Source organism: Thunnus thynnus, chromosome 1 (genome assembly GCF_963924715.1).
Source record: "Thunnus thynnus chromosome 1, fThuThy2.1, whole genome shotgun sequence".
Lineage (NCBI taxonomy): Eukaryota > Metazoa > Chordata > Actinopteri > Scombriformes > Scombridae > Thunnus > Thunnus thynnus.
In genome coordinates this window covers 24,314,332-24,332,185 of record NC_089517.1, presented here as the reverse complement: position 1 = coordinate 24,332,185, position 17,854 = coordinate 24,314,332, and the positions used below count along the sequence as shown (strand labels likewise).

At 39.1% G+C, this 17,854-nt stretch overlaps 1 protein-coding gene across 2 annotated transcripts; it reads right to left on the bottom strand.

The window, feature by feature from the left end:
* Nucleotides 1-156: 156 nt before the first annotated feature.
* Nucleotides 157-14,361, bottom strand: smyd2a (SET and MYND domain containing 2a). 2 transcript variants are annotated; one of them, XM_067592212.1, is made up of 13 exons: nucleotides 14,068-14,361; nucleotides 12,497-12,560; nucleotides 11,584-11,694; nucleotides 10,183-10,243; nucleotides 7,870-7,997; nucleotides 6,060-6,127; nucleotides 5,527-5,629; nucleotides 5,258-5,368; nucleotides 4,327-4,447; nucleotides 4,029-4,203; nucleotides 3,295-3,403; nucleotides 2,735-2,867; nucleotides 157-2,594 (listed from the first exon to the last, which is right to left on the bottom strand). In XM_067592212.1, exons 1-12 carry the CDS (start codon nucleotides 14,238-14,240, stop codon nucleotides 2,784-2,786), a joined length of 1,308 nt encoding a protein of 435 aa, XP_067448313.1. In that variant the 5' UTR covers nucleotides 14,241-14,361; the 3' UTR covers nucleotides 157-2,594; nucleotides 2,735-2,783. The 2 variants fall into 2 exon arrangements, with proteins under 2 accessions (XP_067448313.1, XP_067448305.1); XM_067592204.1 differs by having other exon boundaries at nucleotides 157-2,867.
* Between the last annotated feature and the right edge of the window lie 3,493 nt (nucleotides 14,362-17,854).

Sequence of the window (17,854 nt, the reverse complement as noted above, 5' to 3'; positions counted from 1 at the left end):
CCTCCAGTGCACAGATATTGAAAAAAAAGAAACATTTATACTTGTCTGCTTGCCTTGGACCACTGAAAAACAGCTGATATGAATTTGCAAGTGCAGCAAGATTACTGCAGGATATTTAAGATCAACAAATAAGTATACTGTATATCACACAGCAAGTGCCATACTGTCATTTATTGGGATCCACTGACATAGTACAGTAAGAATCAGAGGCTCAGGATTTAGGTATGCATTCCATTAGAATAACATTCATGCCTGATAAAGAATCAGTTCCTTACAGAAACGGCAAGAAACATCACATGGGTGACCTTTCAATTAGTCCTCATCTGGTTTTGTATGTGCAGCATGAGTATAGATTGCAATATGTTATCCTTTGTGCCACTTGTTTTATCTTTCATGACATCTGAATAGAAAACAAATTATATGCATTTTCTGTCTGTGTAACCAGAAGTACTCGAATTTGGCAGAGGGCTTAGATGGTTGTTTTTGCTAGTGTAAACCAGTCTGCAGACTCACTTGTCATGGTGCTTTTCCTTTGTAAAAATGTACAGAAAAATAACCATGAGGCATTGTTAAAATTGTGTTTCTGGATTACCTATGCAAAGCTGTAAGGCAGGCACCCTCTAGATGCATTTTTGCAGGTGAGAAATCCAGTCACCTATCCAGGAGTTGCTACAGAATGTGACCACAGGCAACTCATGACAGTGGGCTATTTCTAGCGCTCAGCACTCCATATTCATCTGGTGCATAAAACTGGATCCATAGTAAACATGATGGAGAAGCTACAGCCTTTAAGAAGGATTTTGACCTTTGACGAAAGTTCCTCTGGCGGTGCAACCATCCACTGACAGAAACAGATAAACTGAAACAAAAGCTAACAGGTTTGCCATTTTGACATCATTTTGTCACAAACAAGAAGCCTTAAATTAAGTAAGGCCAAAATGATAATCTTTGCATTGCCTTAATTTGCAGCTTCTTTCAACCTCCATCACTCCCTACCGACTTAGCCTCAGATTTATAAGAGCAACAAATGACAGAAAGCAAATCCAGTTGCCTTTGACTTGGGATTTCTAAATAATGATTTAGTCAAATCAAATCTCAGCAGAGAGAAAACTACAGGTTCCTCCTCCTCATGATGTAGGGGTCTTAGTTTCTAAAGCGCCCATTTAAAACCACAAAACACAGCAACCTTTTGTTTTGTCTCACTTCTCTTAATCACAACTTAAATGTACCACCCACACAGATTCTTAAAATTTGTTTTACGTACCCATTCCTGCTGAAGGTAATGCTACCTTAAAAATGCCATGTTGGTAAAACAGCTGCTATACATCATGGTCTTTAAATCACCCCAGTCTATTTAAGAAATACTGCATTCATTCATGTTGACTATAAAGTTTAAAGTGTATGGTGAGGATGATTATATCCCCCCTTGTTATTATTTTAACAAAATGTAAAAGGTATATCCTGCCCACTGCTGCTAAGGTGACTTGATGGTCCAGTCCCAGGGTCATGACAATCTGGATTCATGAAGCGTTTGAAAAAACATTAAAAAAGGTACAATTTTGTATCTCTTGACAAAAGGAAACAAAAGCTACAGTGTTGTGCCTTTTTTCCTGACAGCAAAGGGCTCATAGTACCAATGTCTTCAGTGCGACTTACGAGGCAAACTGGTCTCAGATCAGCAGCCCTGTTTAAGGATATACTATGAACAGAGAATTATAGCTGGTTCCTCATCAGTTAAACCCGTGGCCCTTTTGGTCAACAAGCCTCATAGGAAATAACAAAATACACAACATAAACAGTAAAACATGCAACACTTTCTGGTTCTTTAAAAACAGGCAAAAAGTATATAAGACAAGCTAATCAAACCACTGGTTATTCATTCAGGAATAGTTTTTGCATTCTCTTCTCCGTTGCTACAGAGTACCTGATGCATGGTCAGTCATTATTTTTTCACAGTTTAAACAAAAATCAATAAAACTGGAAACTCTGTTGCTGAATATTTGATAGACTACTCAACGGTTTGAAGAGAATTTCAAATCACTGAGAATCTGATGTGGAGGTCAAACTTCTGTCACTGAAACATCGAACGGTTTGTTGACATGTCCCAACAGTGAATGATTTCAGACTCACAAGGAAACAAAAACTGGGCAAAAATCACTCCAGAAAATGGTCTCACATAGCTCTCCAAAAAAGCCTTGTTTCTTCCAGAAGCCAGCTTTAAAATGTCTTTCTACTTTCTCCACTGATGTGATCCTTTTTGGAGTTACAGCTGGGTGTTGAAGGGGTTTAATGAGCTTCAGGAAACAGAAACCAACATTTTCAAATAAGGTTGATACAAATACCTAACTGCAGATATGAGGACATCATGCCAAAGAAGCAATGCAATTGCTTGAGGTGTAAATGAGAGAAACTTGGGGAGCCTTAGAACATGTTTTTTTTTTTTTTTGTTTTGTTTTTTTCATTTCAAACATTTTTTTAAACATTAAATCTTTTTGCGTTTAAGTCCAGGTTTGACAGGAAGTAGACAGCTGTAGGTGGTAAGTGTGGTCATCCTCAGCCAAAATATGTTGACAGAATGGACAAAGAAATCCTGCCTGAAGAGGAGCAGGAAAAACAACGGAGTGGGTGTCAAAAAGGTTGGAAAAAAAGAGAGGTATAAGATGCATGCCATGCAGTTGTGATGTGTATTTTTGTTGTTGCTGCTGCTGCTGCTGCTTTTCGAGAGCTTCCTTACACCGGTGCCTCTCTTCTTAATCTTTCTTTCTTCTCCTGCTCCTCCTTTTTTACTTCTGCTCCTCGATTTCTCGTTTAACTTCTGCTACATAATGGTGATCCTTCCCGTGAGCCACCTCCATGATGGCCAGCGCCTGGAGACAAAAAATCAACACTGTTCTAAACCATTTATTACAGAGCCACATACGTCCCAAAGACAATATATTTTTTAATCTTGTGCACAAAAGTTATTATCTTGTTTGCATATTATAACATATTTTGTGTATACAAGATATTTTTTTCAGGACTATGGGTGCCCTGTAATTTAGAGACACCCCCGTCTTTGAAGGATTTTCCTTCAGAACTCATTTGATCAATTTGTCAATCAATGATGTGGTCCAGCCTCAGATCTCTTAACTTCTTTAAATTCAAGTTATTCTGACTGTTGTTGCCTTTTACTGCTCACTTATCTCTTGTTAAATGTTCCTATCCTTATCCTCCTTGGAGTATTAGTTTTTATCTTAGAGGCCATCAGTTTGCCTCACATTAATATACCAAATAACCACATGTCTATAAATTTACCTTCTTCAGAGCTTTGACTCCTTGTGTCTTCCTCTCCAGCCCCAAATACAGACGTCCCAGTTTTAGATACATAGACGCCACATTCAGAGAGTAGGCTGGGTAGTGAACACTGCAGAGAGAATATGGTTTATACATCAAGCCAAGCAGTGGATGTGAGAGGAAAGAATATATAATCTATAAAATGAATTTTACATTTGGTTTCGTTGTAGTGCTACAAAAGTTCAGAACATTATTAGGTTGGGAGTCACCGGCAATGTTACAATATCGCAGATGTGGCTTAGTGTTTTAAACCACAGAGGAAAAACATGTTTAGCAGTATCAAGCTTGAGAGTGCACTAAAGGAACACATTATAATATGTGCTGTATAAGGTATAGTGTTGATATTGTACATACATACAAATTAAGTTGTACTTTGTAAAGCAAAAATCTCCATAAAACATTATGAGCTGCACAACAGTTAAAATAAATGACTAATGAACTAGAGACTAAAGTTTAATGAGAATGAAAAACCTCATCTTTACATGACCTCTGTCAAACTCATAGAGGTCATGTAAAAAGCCTGACTGTGAGGTTAAATTCTTACTCACTGATTGGCGCTTTATAATCCACCTCTGTATTGCACATGTCCAATAACAGTGCTGCAGTACGATTGATTTACTCATCTTACGAACATATGCATCAACTCAAAGTGCATGACGGCTTCCCTTCTGATCCCTTACAGATCATCAATGTACCTATATGGCTGAATGATCTTCTCTCCATAGCTCATGGCTCCGTCCCAGTCCTGCATGTAGAGACAGACGCCCATGGCCTGATACATCATGTGCAGCATGTAGACGTTGGTGTCAGCAAATATAGCGCCCATCTTCTCTTGGCTGAGTTCACACATCTCCAGTAGCTCACTAGGGAGTGCTAGAGAGTCAAGGAATAATGAGACGAGCAACCGAGAGAAAGAGGAGGAGGTGAAACTGACACAGAGGAAATTGAGGGGGTGGTGGAGGAGAAATAAAGTTATAAATCAGAAGAGGATATTCTTGTAGTGTTTGGCTCTCCTGAACTCCTCGATGACATTCTTGGCGTAACGGACCATGGATCGGATTTCCTCTGGCTCTGGTGGAGAACTCAGCTTCCTGATCGCCATTTTTTCTTTGTCCTAGAGAGACAGCAAGAAGTGTAATAAGAAAGGAGCTTTAAGGAGCTTTTGTAAAAAAAAAAAAAAAAGGAAAAAAAAAGAAAAAGAAAAAAAACCCCACAAGGCCACAGAGCTTTTTAACGAAAACAGCTGTTCAGTATCAATAGCCGTGTCCCAATTTTATACTAAATACAGATTGTGACCAGGTTTTGAATATATAATGCGTTTTCACTGGAGAAGTAACAAAGTTAAGTACTCACATCTGTCAAGTCTGGACATTACGCCTATTGATTGAGAAATGCTCAATAGGAGCTACTCTCAGCTGAAAAATTATTAAACTATTTGCTGAGGCAGCTCCATAAGGATCTCAGAAAAAAAAAATTACATTTTTAAAAACATTAAGTCTTTTCTTTAAGTTTCCAAATGTGAAATTGGCAATGGTTGTGGTTTGCTTGACATCTGTCACCACATGTCTACTGTTATTTTCTGCCCAAACTGTACACTATGAATATTGACATAGAGTATATATAAATTGCATATATATAGTTTGGAATTGAGACACAGCTACTGAGTATGTATGTCTGACAGTGTAAGCTAAATGTAGCACAAAAAACAGAAACATTGGTCCTGTTGTTGGCACAATGAGGACACATCAAGTGTCGTAACTGACATAAATCTGCTACTGATGTTCATCAACAGAGACTGATTCTGATGAAACACTTTCTAGTATATTTCTCAAATCAACTAAGGAAAAAGGTCCCACCAAACCTACAGTCTATATATTGAATAAGTGATTTGAGGAAGAGTTTCAAAAAGATAAGTCACTGGTACCTTAGACTTGGTGGTGCACTCAGTACACTGGCATGTGAAGAAGTAGGAATCTAACAACCTCTCTTTCCTGTCCTCTGTAGGATAGAGCAGGTCTATGTAACTGTTAAAGATCTAAGGAGAGAGGATGAGAGCAGATAAAGAGTAATTATGAAATAAAACATAGTGCATCAATCAAAATAAACAATAGTAGGTAACAGGCATCTGTGCTTTTTTGTAATTGTATTTGGTCTAGAAGTATTTTTGTTGCTAGAGGAGTCCAGTTTGCTCACCTCTTCTCCAGGGTTTATCTCTTGCACAGCTCTGACCTCAGCCACTGTGCCGTTATAGGTCACTATGACATTAGGACTACAGCTGTGATTCATCAGTGCTACACTGAAAGGAACAGAAAGAAAAGAAATTAGAGAAAAATCAGTGAAACCAAAGTAGTGATATAAAGTTCATAGTGATAAACCATTACAGTGAGCAGCTTTATGATGGGTTTATATCTACAGGATGGTTCATGTATATTCTACACTGCCTTTAAAAAGGACTGAGAGACAGACTAAAATAATTCCTCAAATCAGAAGCAGCTGAGATATAAACAGATGAAAATAAATTGTTACATAACTATATGAATAGCAACACTGTACTCAAAACGGTGAGAGGAAAAAGAAAGAGACAGAAGAGGAGGCTGAGTGTGAAGAAAACACAGTGAGAAGAAACGGCTACTTGATCTTATTTTGTAGCATGTTGGCACAAAATACTAAACTAATGAATGGATGGATCATTGAATGATGATGATTTGTTGACATGGACCACTTACTCAGGAAAAACAGCTGAACCCAGATGTGAGAGCTCCTCATCCTCTATGGTAAATCCATTACAGTTAACCTGCAGACACCAAACACAACAGGAGGGACGGAGCAAGAGAGAGGAAGACACAAACAAACAGGTGGAGACAGAGAGCAGTGGAGTTGAGTAATATGATAATACAACTTGCATCACCCTGTACTCTCCTGTGTTGTAACTCTCCCTCCACTGAACAGGAGGAAATCCGGTAGTGAAGATTAAATGTATCAGTGAGATAAGAAGCCAAAGAGGTTGTTTCCTGGAGAGAAAAGGGGAAGACCACACTGACAGAGAGATCAAATTAAATGAGCTAAATGCTGTAGAGTTAAACTGACAGGACCCAGCGGGAGGGGGGTGATATACAGATCCTGTTTCCAATTCCTCATATGTTACTGTGTGTGTGTGTGTGTGTGTGTCTGTAACCAAGTGCAGAACAACTGGTTTTGGTAAGAGAACATGTGTGAACACAGGCATTAAGAATGTAACAATACTCTATTTGTACACTTCGTGTTTGAGAAAGTTCTGTGTATAGATACTTTATATATATGTGTGTGTGACTTGCAATACAATATGTTCTTTTACAGACCATGAAAGGTCAACGCCTGTCTGTGTGACAGCTAAGGTCCACTGACACTCATACTAACCACCAGAGTACACTCAAAGCAAGATCCTGGATCCTTCTAGGAACCAAACGTTTTTATCAATGGACATAAAACAATCGTTTTGGAAACTAAAAAGGTAATCAATTAGGAGTTTGGGAGGGGCACCTGGGTATAATTTTGCTCCTTTGTTTTTATTGTTTAAATTTATGTTAAGTTTTTTACCAGTCTTTGTGTTGAGGAGAATTACAGTCACAATTCTGCGTTAAAGGATACATGTTTATACTGTTCTTGGCATAATTCTGGGATGATCTATTCATTCTTGTTGGAACATCAAGTCATGTCAATTTTATTTATATAGCGCCAAATCACAACAGAAGTTATTTCAGGGCACTTTTTACATAGAGCAGGTCTAGATCGTACTCTTTAATTGACAGAGACCCAACATTCCCCCCATGAGCAAGCACTTGGCGACAACGCCAAGGAAATATTCCCCTTTAAAACACTTCAAGTCCCTCTCCACTCAAAAATGTGTTTCTCTTCCTGTTCCTTCAATCGGATGTTTGATATTCACTGTGCAGAATGATGCATCTGCTGAGTTTGACACTAGAAGGCTGTTTTCACATTCATCTCATTGTGCTCATTGAAAATCTGAGTTTAAGGCGTGTACCTACAAGCAGGATTTGTCACATCACAACTAGTTTGGACCAGATCATCAAAATCACACATTAAAACTTTAAGGTAATTAGTTTGAATGAGAACCTCATTGTGCTTCTACTGGAAAAACCTCTGTGTGGTAACATATGTCAGCATAGAGAACAGCTGCCTAGGACTAATCCAACAAGGAGGACCATGGATGATTTTTTCCAACATAAAACCCCCCCGGAGACGTGGAGGAGGCAGTGGCTGCATAGTTAGGAATAATCAAACTCCGCAATCATACACAAACACATAAACACACACAAACACAGCAGTACCCAGTTTTGCTGCTGTTGTGGTAATAAGTAGATAAGTCGTAATTATGAAAGCAAACAAACCACACTACAGCTCCACAGAGAACCCATACAGGTCACAGCAACTCTAAAGACACTTCCAAAGAAGCTTTCAACAACCTTTGTGCCAAAGAATCTCCTGGGAGTATGACCATATCTACTGAGAACTAAACAAGGTGTTATCCAATTTTACCTGTGCAAAGAGCTCAGTGAGGGCCTGGTCGCCAGGGAGGTCGCTTATGTGTCTGGAGTAGAAGTGGTGCAGGGCTGCTATATCTGCCTGGTTCATCTCATCCTTCTCACTGTCCATCTTATCTAAATCTGACAGAGGCAATGAAACGGACAGAAATAGAAGAAGAGATAATAAAGAGAGAGATAGGAATGACGAGAGAGAACAAAGACAAAAAGGGACAGAGAGAAAGAAAGAATAAGGTGAAGTGTAATGAACACTGCAGCCTTATGGTGTGTTCACACCAAACGCGAAGTGAGTTTTACAAGCGGCGACAATACGCACAAAGTCAATGCAAGACACAAATAAATGCGGATTCGCATCTATTCACGCCGGGCGACGCGAATAACATAAATACACAAAATTCAAGCCATTCACGTATTCATGCAAGTTGAAAACATTCAACTTGAGCGAAAAATTTGCATATATCATGGGTCTGAACCGGGGATTCAGCTTCAGCTTGCTGACAGACAGATGTTGAGAGCTGGCCAGCTCTGGAGGAGAGAGATGGGGAGCATGTTGGTGCTGCTGCTGATGATGATTTCTGGAGGAATAAACACACACCGGACCACCACACCAGTCACACCAGATTCTGCTCTAATCCAGAGCCGTTTACCAGCGGGACGAGTTTTTTTTTTTAAACTTTTGGGATAAAAAAAAAGATTTATCTTCACTTTCGCTTCTCAACCTTCTCAACCTCACTTAACACTGGAGTTAAGTGATAAAGGGTTGGATAAACATTAAATAAACATTAAATGAATAAAAATCCAGGATTTTATGGACCTTGGGAATTGTTTTTTTTAGTCCTTGTTTCTTCATGTATTTGGCTGGAGATTTTCTTTTTTTTTTTTTTTTTTCTTATTGTCAACAAATCTCATGTGCAGAGCCAAACCAACAATGAACTGATTCTACTTACAATTATTGTGTGTGTATCCAAAGCCTGATATATCTTATTCCTCTGCCGTAGACCTCCGGTGTTGTCCGAAAACTATTAAAAACACAGCTGCACTGGGTGACATGTTTCTTCACCGCTGAAGACGAGGGCTACCGTATCTTGTTTAGAAACAGCTCCAAAGAATAAAAATACTGATCAAGTTTTCAGTCTCTGGTGAGCAGTTCTTGTACGGCAGATGGCACTGAGTGTGAGCAGGAGTGTGGTTCCATTAACTGTGCTTAGTTAGCTTGTTGGCCTTCATATCGCAAGCTCTTGACTTTGTGTTACATTGTAAATTTCTCAAAGAACTTCAGGACAAAGTCAAGATCCAGTGTTCCCGCTCATGCTCAGTGGCATCTGCCATACAAGGAACATCTCTCCTGAGAGTGACAATCTTATCCCTGTTATTACTCTTTGGAGCCAATTCTTAAACTACAATGACCATACTCTTCGTGTTTTTAATAGTTTTTGGACAATAATGGAGGTCTACGGCACAAAGGAATAAGATATATCAGGCTTTGGATACACACACAATACTTCATTGTTGGTTTGGCTCTGCACAAGAGATTTGTTGACAATAAGAAAAATACAGAAAATTGCCAGCCAAATCCATCACATCACATGGCTCCATAGTAGAAGTACTCAGTGTTAGTATGTCACATGTTATTGTCAATCACATACTCCCACACAGGTGGCAGTGAGCAGCTGCTGGCCACTGACTCGCTTTGTGTGCATGAGAGACAGGTGTGAAGGGTAATTCTGTGACAATCCTGATGACACATCTGAGCCTGCAACAACAGCTAAGGCTAAATGTTAATACCAAATGGAGCAGAGAAAACAGCATGTGGGTGCTTAGATGAAACACAATCTTGTTTTTGTGCGTTTTGTGGCAAATTTGCTCTTTTATCATCAACTTTCAGTGTACGATCAGGACCATTCGTAGCAGTTTCACCAGTGTTTTCAGACCTTGATCTTTATACGACTCATGTAGCGCACATGCTATAACAGTTAATTATTATTATCATCATCAGGGAAAAATGCTGTAAATGATCTTGCTGAACACCTTGCTAAAGGGCATATTGGCAGCAGTTTTGAGGGAGAGAACATGAAATTACAGCACACAGAGGCTTGGGATTTAAGTCCCAGTGCTGCGCAGACTTGGAGTGAATGAAAGAGATAGAACCAGGACTGGAGGCGACAGCGGGGCTATTAATAGACACACCACTAAAACTGCAGAGACACAGAAAGATTGCACACACACACCACACTATGTAACTAAAAGTGCACCAATATGTAACTAAACACACTCGCTCATGTATTCATACACACACACAGCTACTTACGGGCTTCAAACTCTTTGAGCAGTAGCAGTCTTTCTGAAGGGGTGCGCTCTGTTGTGACTTTCTGCAACATGAGACACAAGACATGACATTATTTTAGTCAGACAAATAGAAACAGGAGAAGTTTAACAAAATATAAAATAACCTAATTTTCCCTTCTCACTGAACTGCTTTATTAGAGCAAATGGTTTTGTTAAAGACTTTATTGCCTTTTATGAAGTTAAAACACTAAATGCAACAATGTCAGCTTCAGGAACTTTGACATTTATTAGGACCAAAACTTTCATCTAAACAAGTTAAAACACAACAAGGCTACATTAACATAATAGGCTTTTAGTTCACTCTAGACTGACTTTTTAGATGGTCGTAAAGTGTTTAACGTGGCCAAAGATGATGAAGTCTCAACAGGTCACCCTTCTGAATGCAACCACACATGCAATAAATGAAAAGCAAAGATATGAAAAGCTTCACACTCACAGGACACTTCTCATGCAAAGGTATACAAATGAAACTCAGTCATTCATCGCAGCTTCAGCACCTCACTGCTTAGTTTATTATATAAAATACAGTCCGGCTCATAAAATTATCTTATCGTGCCTCAGCCACTTATTTTATTTGCGTCTTTATCGTCCCTAAAGTTTGTTTAAAGACTTTGACTTTGCAACCACATTCTCCTGTGGCTCCAATGAGCCTTCAGTTATTATGCTTCTGAATATGGGCTGCTCTTTTTTCAGTCTCATTGCGCTTTTAATAGCAGGAAACTCACAGTAATAATATTACAGATTGCTCCGTTCCATTTAGACGTGCCAATGAACTGACCACAGCAGCCAGCAGAAAGCGTTCACAATACCTGCATCCTAGAAGCAGCACGTCTACGTAAAATGCAGCCATTGTTCATGTTATTAGTTACACCTGTGTGTGAAGATATATTGTGTAATCTACTCGGGGTAATTATGGTTTGGAACATTATAGGTTTCATTTCTAATTCAGTTGGGATCTTACACTTCAATTCGAGTTGAGTTCAACTTCTTTTTAATGCACATCTACAGTTGTTTATGTTGCTTTATTTAAGGTACAGTTTTTTACATTGTCATATGCATTTCTACAATCTGATAAGATAAAAATGTACTTTCTCTGATTTTTATGCATTTCAAGTCTTATACACAATACTAAGATTTGTGTATAAGGATGATGTCATATGTCTTGCATCATTTTTTTTTACTTATTCTGTATTATATCAATGATTTTTCATCTCTGTTAACTTTTTTTGCTGTTCTTTTTTATTGTTTAATATTCTGTGGCCTTTAACATGTTGAACTGCTGCATAAACGTAGAGCTGAAACAATAAGTGGATCAAAAGATTTGTTGATTTTTATTTCTTCTACTGGTTCTTATTTCTCTTACCTGTTTCATGATGATTCTGGCCACCAGTCTGACGGTCTCTGACGGACACCAGTTTTCCCCATAAGCACACATGGCTATACACTCCCCTTTATGCATGGGCCAATCACCTCTCTGTACACACACACACACACACACACACACACACACACACAGAAGAAGACAGAAATAACAAATTAGCAATCCTCATTTATTTAAGCAAGTAATCCCATTCAACAGATAATATATGAAACTACAGTGTCAGAAAAGACACAGAGAGCAAGGAGGTGAGAAAATCTGATGAATGATTTTATTAAAAACAAAGTAAATCATCCATAAATTATTAGCTGAAGCACATGCATCTCTCGCTCTTTCTCTACACACACACATACAAAACTCCTCACTTTTACTGCAGTGCACTTTGTGCATTTTGTACCATGAAACTAAAACTAGACAGAGGGAGAGGGAGAGGGAGGACAGAAAAGATCGTCATAGCAACTGCAGTCTGAGCATGCGGTCTCTCTCTCTGGATGCTGCCTGCCTGAAGCTCTGCTTAAGTGGTTTTCAGTGTGTGGTCCAAGGTCCCAAGGTGGGTCACAAAAACCTTAAAATTGGTTCCTTAAATTACTTTGAGGTGGTAGCGAGAAAAATACTTATCTTTTGACACCACATGTATCATGTAAACAACTTAAAATTTTCTGACAATAATAATATAATGGTTTGGTTTCTGCCTGTCCTATATACAGTAGAAATACATAATAATAATAATAATAATAATAATAATAATAATAGGGTGAAAAAAGATGACAAGTGAAGCCAAGTATTTTTAAAATTTTAAAAATTCCAGTCAAATGAATTCATGGTCAGTTCGTTTAGTCAATTTTGGAAAGGGCCACATATGAAAAATGGAAGCAGACGTGAATTCACACACTCTTACCTGGCAGTCAACATTGCAGTAGTAGGCCTGCTTACATTTTCCGCACTTAAAAAGGTCCTCTTTCCTGTAATGACACGAAGACACACAAGGTGTTAGTCCACTGCAACTGTGATGAGGGGGCGGCTGTGACATTTTGACAGTAGAATTTAACTGAATTAAACTATATGAAATCACACTGTGTACATTTTGATCTACTGACACAACTTTACCTGCTGGCTTTTAGTGGGTGGACCTTGAAAATGTTTGCTTGTTTTACATTGTTCTCTTCCCACGACATTTAGATACAGCACATCGCATATTTATTGTTTGACTGATGTTGAATGAGATGAGACACACAAGTCCACAACACCTCAGCTCAAACACCAGCTGCCAAAAGTGCAGTTTTATTCATAAGAGTAACCTGGGAATTAGATTAAGGACTTCCAATAAAATCCTTAAATCATTCCTTTAATCATTTCCAGTCCATTTTCATACAGAGCGGATGTTTTTGTAAAACACAAGTGATTAAAGATCACTGTGTGATAACTTGGACAGAGTGTTTCTGACTGTATCAGAGCAACTGTACACACAGACACACACATCCAAATGCACACATGCACCCCTGGCCTTCTCATCTCTTGGCTCCTCCTCTCTTAGGACACATGGACACCTATATTTAGCACCCTAACCTTTTACTGCTCGACAAACCAGGACGCATGTGTGTGTGCGCATGGTACGAAAGTGTGTGTGGCTGAGTGTGTGACAAAAAGGGAGAGAGATAGAGTTAATTCAACTTAAAAGAGTGTCATAGTGGCATCAGATCTCAAAAAGAGAAGTTGACAAGTTGAAATTTAACCCTTCTTTATGTGTCCGACACCGTATACCTACACACACCCCCCACACATGTCAGTACTCTCTGAATTGTGTAGGCCGGCCTTCCTCACCACTCCAAACCCTGCACCTCTACTCTAGTGATGCAAGCATTGGCTGAAAGTCATGTTGTAGTCCCCCTTCATTATATGAATGAGTGTAACCCAAGAAATCATGCTGTAATTCCTTTTATACTGCTTGGCCTGTAAGTGCATGACAGCAGTCCAGTCTGCCTATGAGGAACAGAGAGTACTCACATGTACAATAGTGCAATATGTCAGACTAAAGACTTAAAGAAAAGGCTGAAAAGTGCTCCTTTAACTCAGCATCCTACCTGTAAGTACTGGTAGCCTAGTTTGACTAAGTAGCAGCATAATTATAGTATCATTAAGGCTACAAGAAGGCAAGCATTTTGGCTTTCAAATTCAGCTGTAAAATATGCTGTACGTGCATATTTGTATGTATGTTAGTCTCTCTCGACTCTGCAGTGCTACAATTTGCTGCAGTGTCAAGTCAGGTGAGCTGTTTCACCGCACTGACCCATTTCCAGCTAAAGTAGGTGTCCAGAGGTTTAAAAGCTAACCTAGCAAGGTAGTAAATGAGGTTAGCCAGCGGTGAAGTGGACAGCTGACAGTAAATAAAAGCCACCAGCCTGAAAGCTAAATGTTACTCAGGTGTTTTTTCTCGGCTGTTTCAGAGAGGTGAGGTTGCTGTGTTATTACCTGGTGAAGCAGTGTTCACAGTGAGCCCCCCTCTCATTCACTGTCAACACGTAGGAGTAAGCAGGACAGGCGAACACCAGCTCCCCCACCGCGAAGTGCCTCACCGCCTGCAGACCTCTGCCTCTTTCCGGGCTCAGAAACCTCTCTGTTCCCTCTATACCTTCGTTCTTCATGGTGATGGATTTTTCTTTCTCTGTTTTCGGTTCTTCGGTTAGATACAGTCGACCACCACCTGTGTCTGCTGAGTGCACTAATCAGCTTCTGCCTGAGCTTCTTCTTCCTCTCCGGTCCTCTGTGTGTCCGGTGCTGCTGTCAGCGCCCCCTGTTGGAGGAGCACCGGAGCTGTCCGCCACCAAATAAACATAAAATGTATAAACCAACCCTTACAGTACATATTGTTCAGGGACCCATTTTTACATTAGAGAGCATTAAAAACACCATAAACACTTTTTTCTTTTAGCCTGAAATTGTATGACTTCTCCTAATGTGACCAAGAATACACAGAAATAGGAATATTTCAACTTTAAAAAAAAAATAATTGTGAAGCTGTTTCACATTTTTTGAGAGTGTTTCACCCATATTTACTAAAAAATTATACTAAAAAAAACTAAAAAATCACCATTCAAAAATATTGCTGCATTCTTCACATTTAATATAATTCACTGAAATCGTTTTCTTCTCCTGTTTTATGTGACATTGGGCCATTATATAGTGTGATTGTAAATGTTTTTTCTCCATAAGCAAAAAGTGTAAAAAACTAAAGAATAAACTCTCTCTGCTCTCTGAAAACTTCATTAAGGATTTATCACACATTTATCTGTGACTGTTATTGGGTATTTATGAATGATTTGTGGTTCAGAAAGAGAGAGAGACAAATTATGAGGCGATACTGTGATGGGTCAGAATATGACAAAGGTGATTCTTCAAACACCTTTGTGATGAACTAGAACATCAATTACAAGCCAGGCCTTATCCCCTAACATCAATGCTTATCCTCACTAATACTGTTTTGGCTGAATGGAAGCAAATCCCTGCAGGTTCTGAAATCTTGTGCCAAGACCTTCACAGAAGAATGAAGGCCGCTATAGATGCATAATAATAATTATAATTTTGGAATGAGATGTTCAAAGAGAGCAGTATCCATATTTTTTTTTCATGTTGAGAAGAACAAAATTAGTTAATACTGAACCATGGGCGTCCTTGTTGGTAAAAAATATAACAGGCCTAAAACATAAAATTGCCTCAAATGTTTAGATGCAAAACAGTGTGACAGATATAAACATGGTAAATCAATATCTTTCATCTAGCCTATATATGTACGTAACCTCTGTAAAAGTGTTTTTGCATTATAACTGTGTCACTTGGAGCCACCTACTTTAGCAATATTGCTTTTGTCTTCCTGTAATAATAAATATTACCTTTTTGCAATGTGTTGAAATTTCATGCTTGATTTATCTTGGGGCAGCTCTCTAGCCAGAAGAAAGTGAGATGAGTCACTACAGAAAATATATACAATGCACCTTATCAAGTCTACAGTATGCTGCCATGTAATGGATGTAGATGATTTGTGAAAATTAAAACCTGTAATCTATTTTTCTTTACCAATGGACTCATTAACATAAAGGAATTTTGTAGCAGAAGGATGATTTTATGAGCTGCATATACAAAGGTCCAGATGCATGGCTGCATGACTGTGAAAACAAACCAACAGAAATGTCTACATACTGTATATCTGGGTGTGTCTGTGTGACTGAAATATATTTATTCATTACCATGAACCACTGAAGCAAAATACTTCACACTGTTGTAGTTTATATATATAAATGCATTTATTTAAGTTAATAATTTCTCCTCATTCAAAGTTGAATTTCTGCAGTATCTATAAAACAGGGAACAGTTAGAAGCGCTGTACAGTCTGACAACAAAACTAGGAACCTGCGGCTGAGTACACTGTGTAGATACAGACAGGTGACAAATTAAAGGGAAAACCAACATAAAGTGTCTTAGTAAGGTGTTGGGCCACCACATGCTAAAAGAACAGTTTCAATGCACCTCAGCATTGATTCTACAAGTATCTGAAAACCATTCTTACAAAAGATATTCCCTCATTTGGTGTTTTGATGATGGTAGTGGAGAGCGCTGTCTAACACGTTGGTCCAGAATCTCCCACAGGTATAGGGTTGAGATCTGGTGACTACGAAGGCCATAGCATATGATTCACATCATTTTTACACTCATCAAACCATTCAGTGACCCTTTGTGACCTCTGAATTGGTGCATTGTTATCCTAGAAGAGACCCCTCCCATCGGGATAGAAATGTTTCATCATAGGATGAAGGTGATCACTCAAAACAACTTTGTATTGATTTGCAGTGACCCTTCCCTCTAAGGGGACAAGTGGGCCCAAACCAGGCCAGCAAAATGCCCCCCATAGCATGACAGAGCCACTAGATCCCCTCACCGTAGTGGTCAAACATTCAGGCCTGTACCGTTCTCTTGGTGAACGCCACACATGCACTCATCCACTTGTTGAGAATATGGTGAAGGATGACTCATCTGACCATATCACTTTTATCCACATCTCTGTAGACCAGTTTGGTTTTTGCACCACTGAACTCTCAAATGTGCATTCGCTTTCATAGTGAGGGGTTTATCCACTGCAACCCTACTATAACATCCCTCTCTATTTAATCATTGACGGACTGTTTTTGTTGACAATCTGATCAAGTCCTGCATTGACATTATCAGTCACCTGAGGAAGAGTTGCTCTTCTGTTTTTCCTTACATATCACACTAATGCACAAGCATCACAGTCATCAAATGTGCGCTGTGGACCACAATTTAAACCGTTTACTGACGTCTTTCCCACAGATCTCAATGCAGATTTCACTTCAGTCACTGTTCTTATTGAAACACCAACCAGTTGAACAGTCTGTGTGACTGAAACTCCTGCCATTCATGCCCCAACAATGACCCATCTTTCAAAGTCACTTAGATATTTTCCTCGTCATCTTGATATAAAATCAGAATCAACTGGGCCCGCTCAGCATATTATACATGCCACAGAGCATGATGGGATGTTAATTGCCCCATCCAGTACACCTGTGTGGAAGCATCTGTATTTGTTGTTTCTCCACTCATTTACTCAGGTTTTTCCTTTGTCACCCATCTGTATGTACATACTGTACACACTGATGTAGGTATATACAAAAATATACACTTTTACATGTGTGCCCCCTCATGCCATAATCAGCCCCTCCAACCCCCCACCTCAATCAAGCCACATTCCTCTTCAAAAACACATTAGTTCATGTCCCTCCCTACCGATTATTGTTTCATCTGTTATAATTGGTCATTATTGGTTCATGAGACTTGTTTAGTATATTGTCTATGTGTATGTTAGGCCCATCTTATTCCCTGACTCACATATACACTGTTACAGTCACTCGTAGCAAAAGATGAAGTTGAGCTTAAACAGTCCTGAGCTGGATGTCTCAGCAGGGCTTTTCACATATCTGAGAGGGTCCTCTTCTGTAAATCCAAAAAGGATTTGAGGTGGGCTGAGAAGGGAAGATGCCCCTCTTGTTAGGACAAAACATGACATAACTCTTCACCCTGTTTAAGAGAAAAGATGAGCGAACACAAAGCTCCACCTTTACATCTCCTCTCTTAAATTCCATCAAATGAGTGTTTACCTCCAAAACACAGTGAGTATGAATGAAGTCCTACCGGCACAGTGTGGAAGATGCTCTTGTTCACTGACTGGTTTTCAGCTATACACCCCATT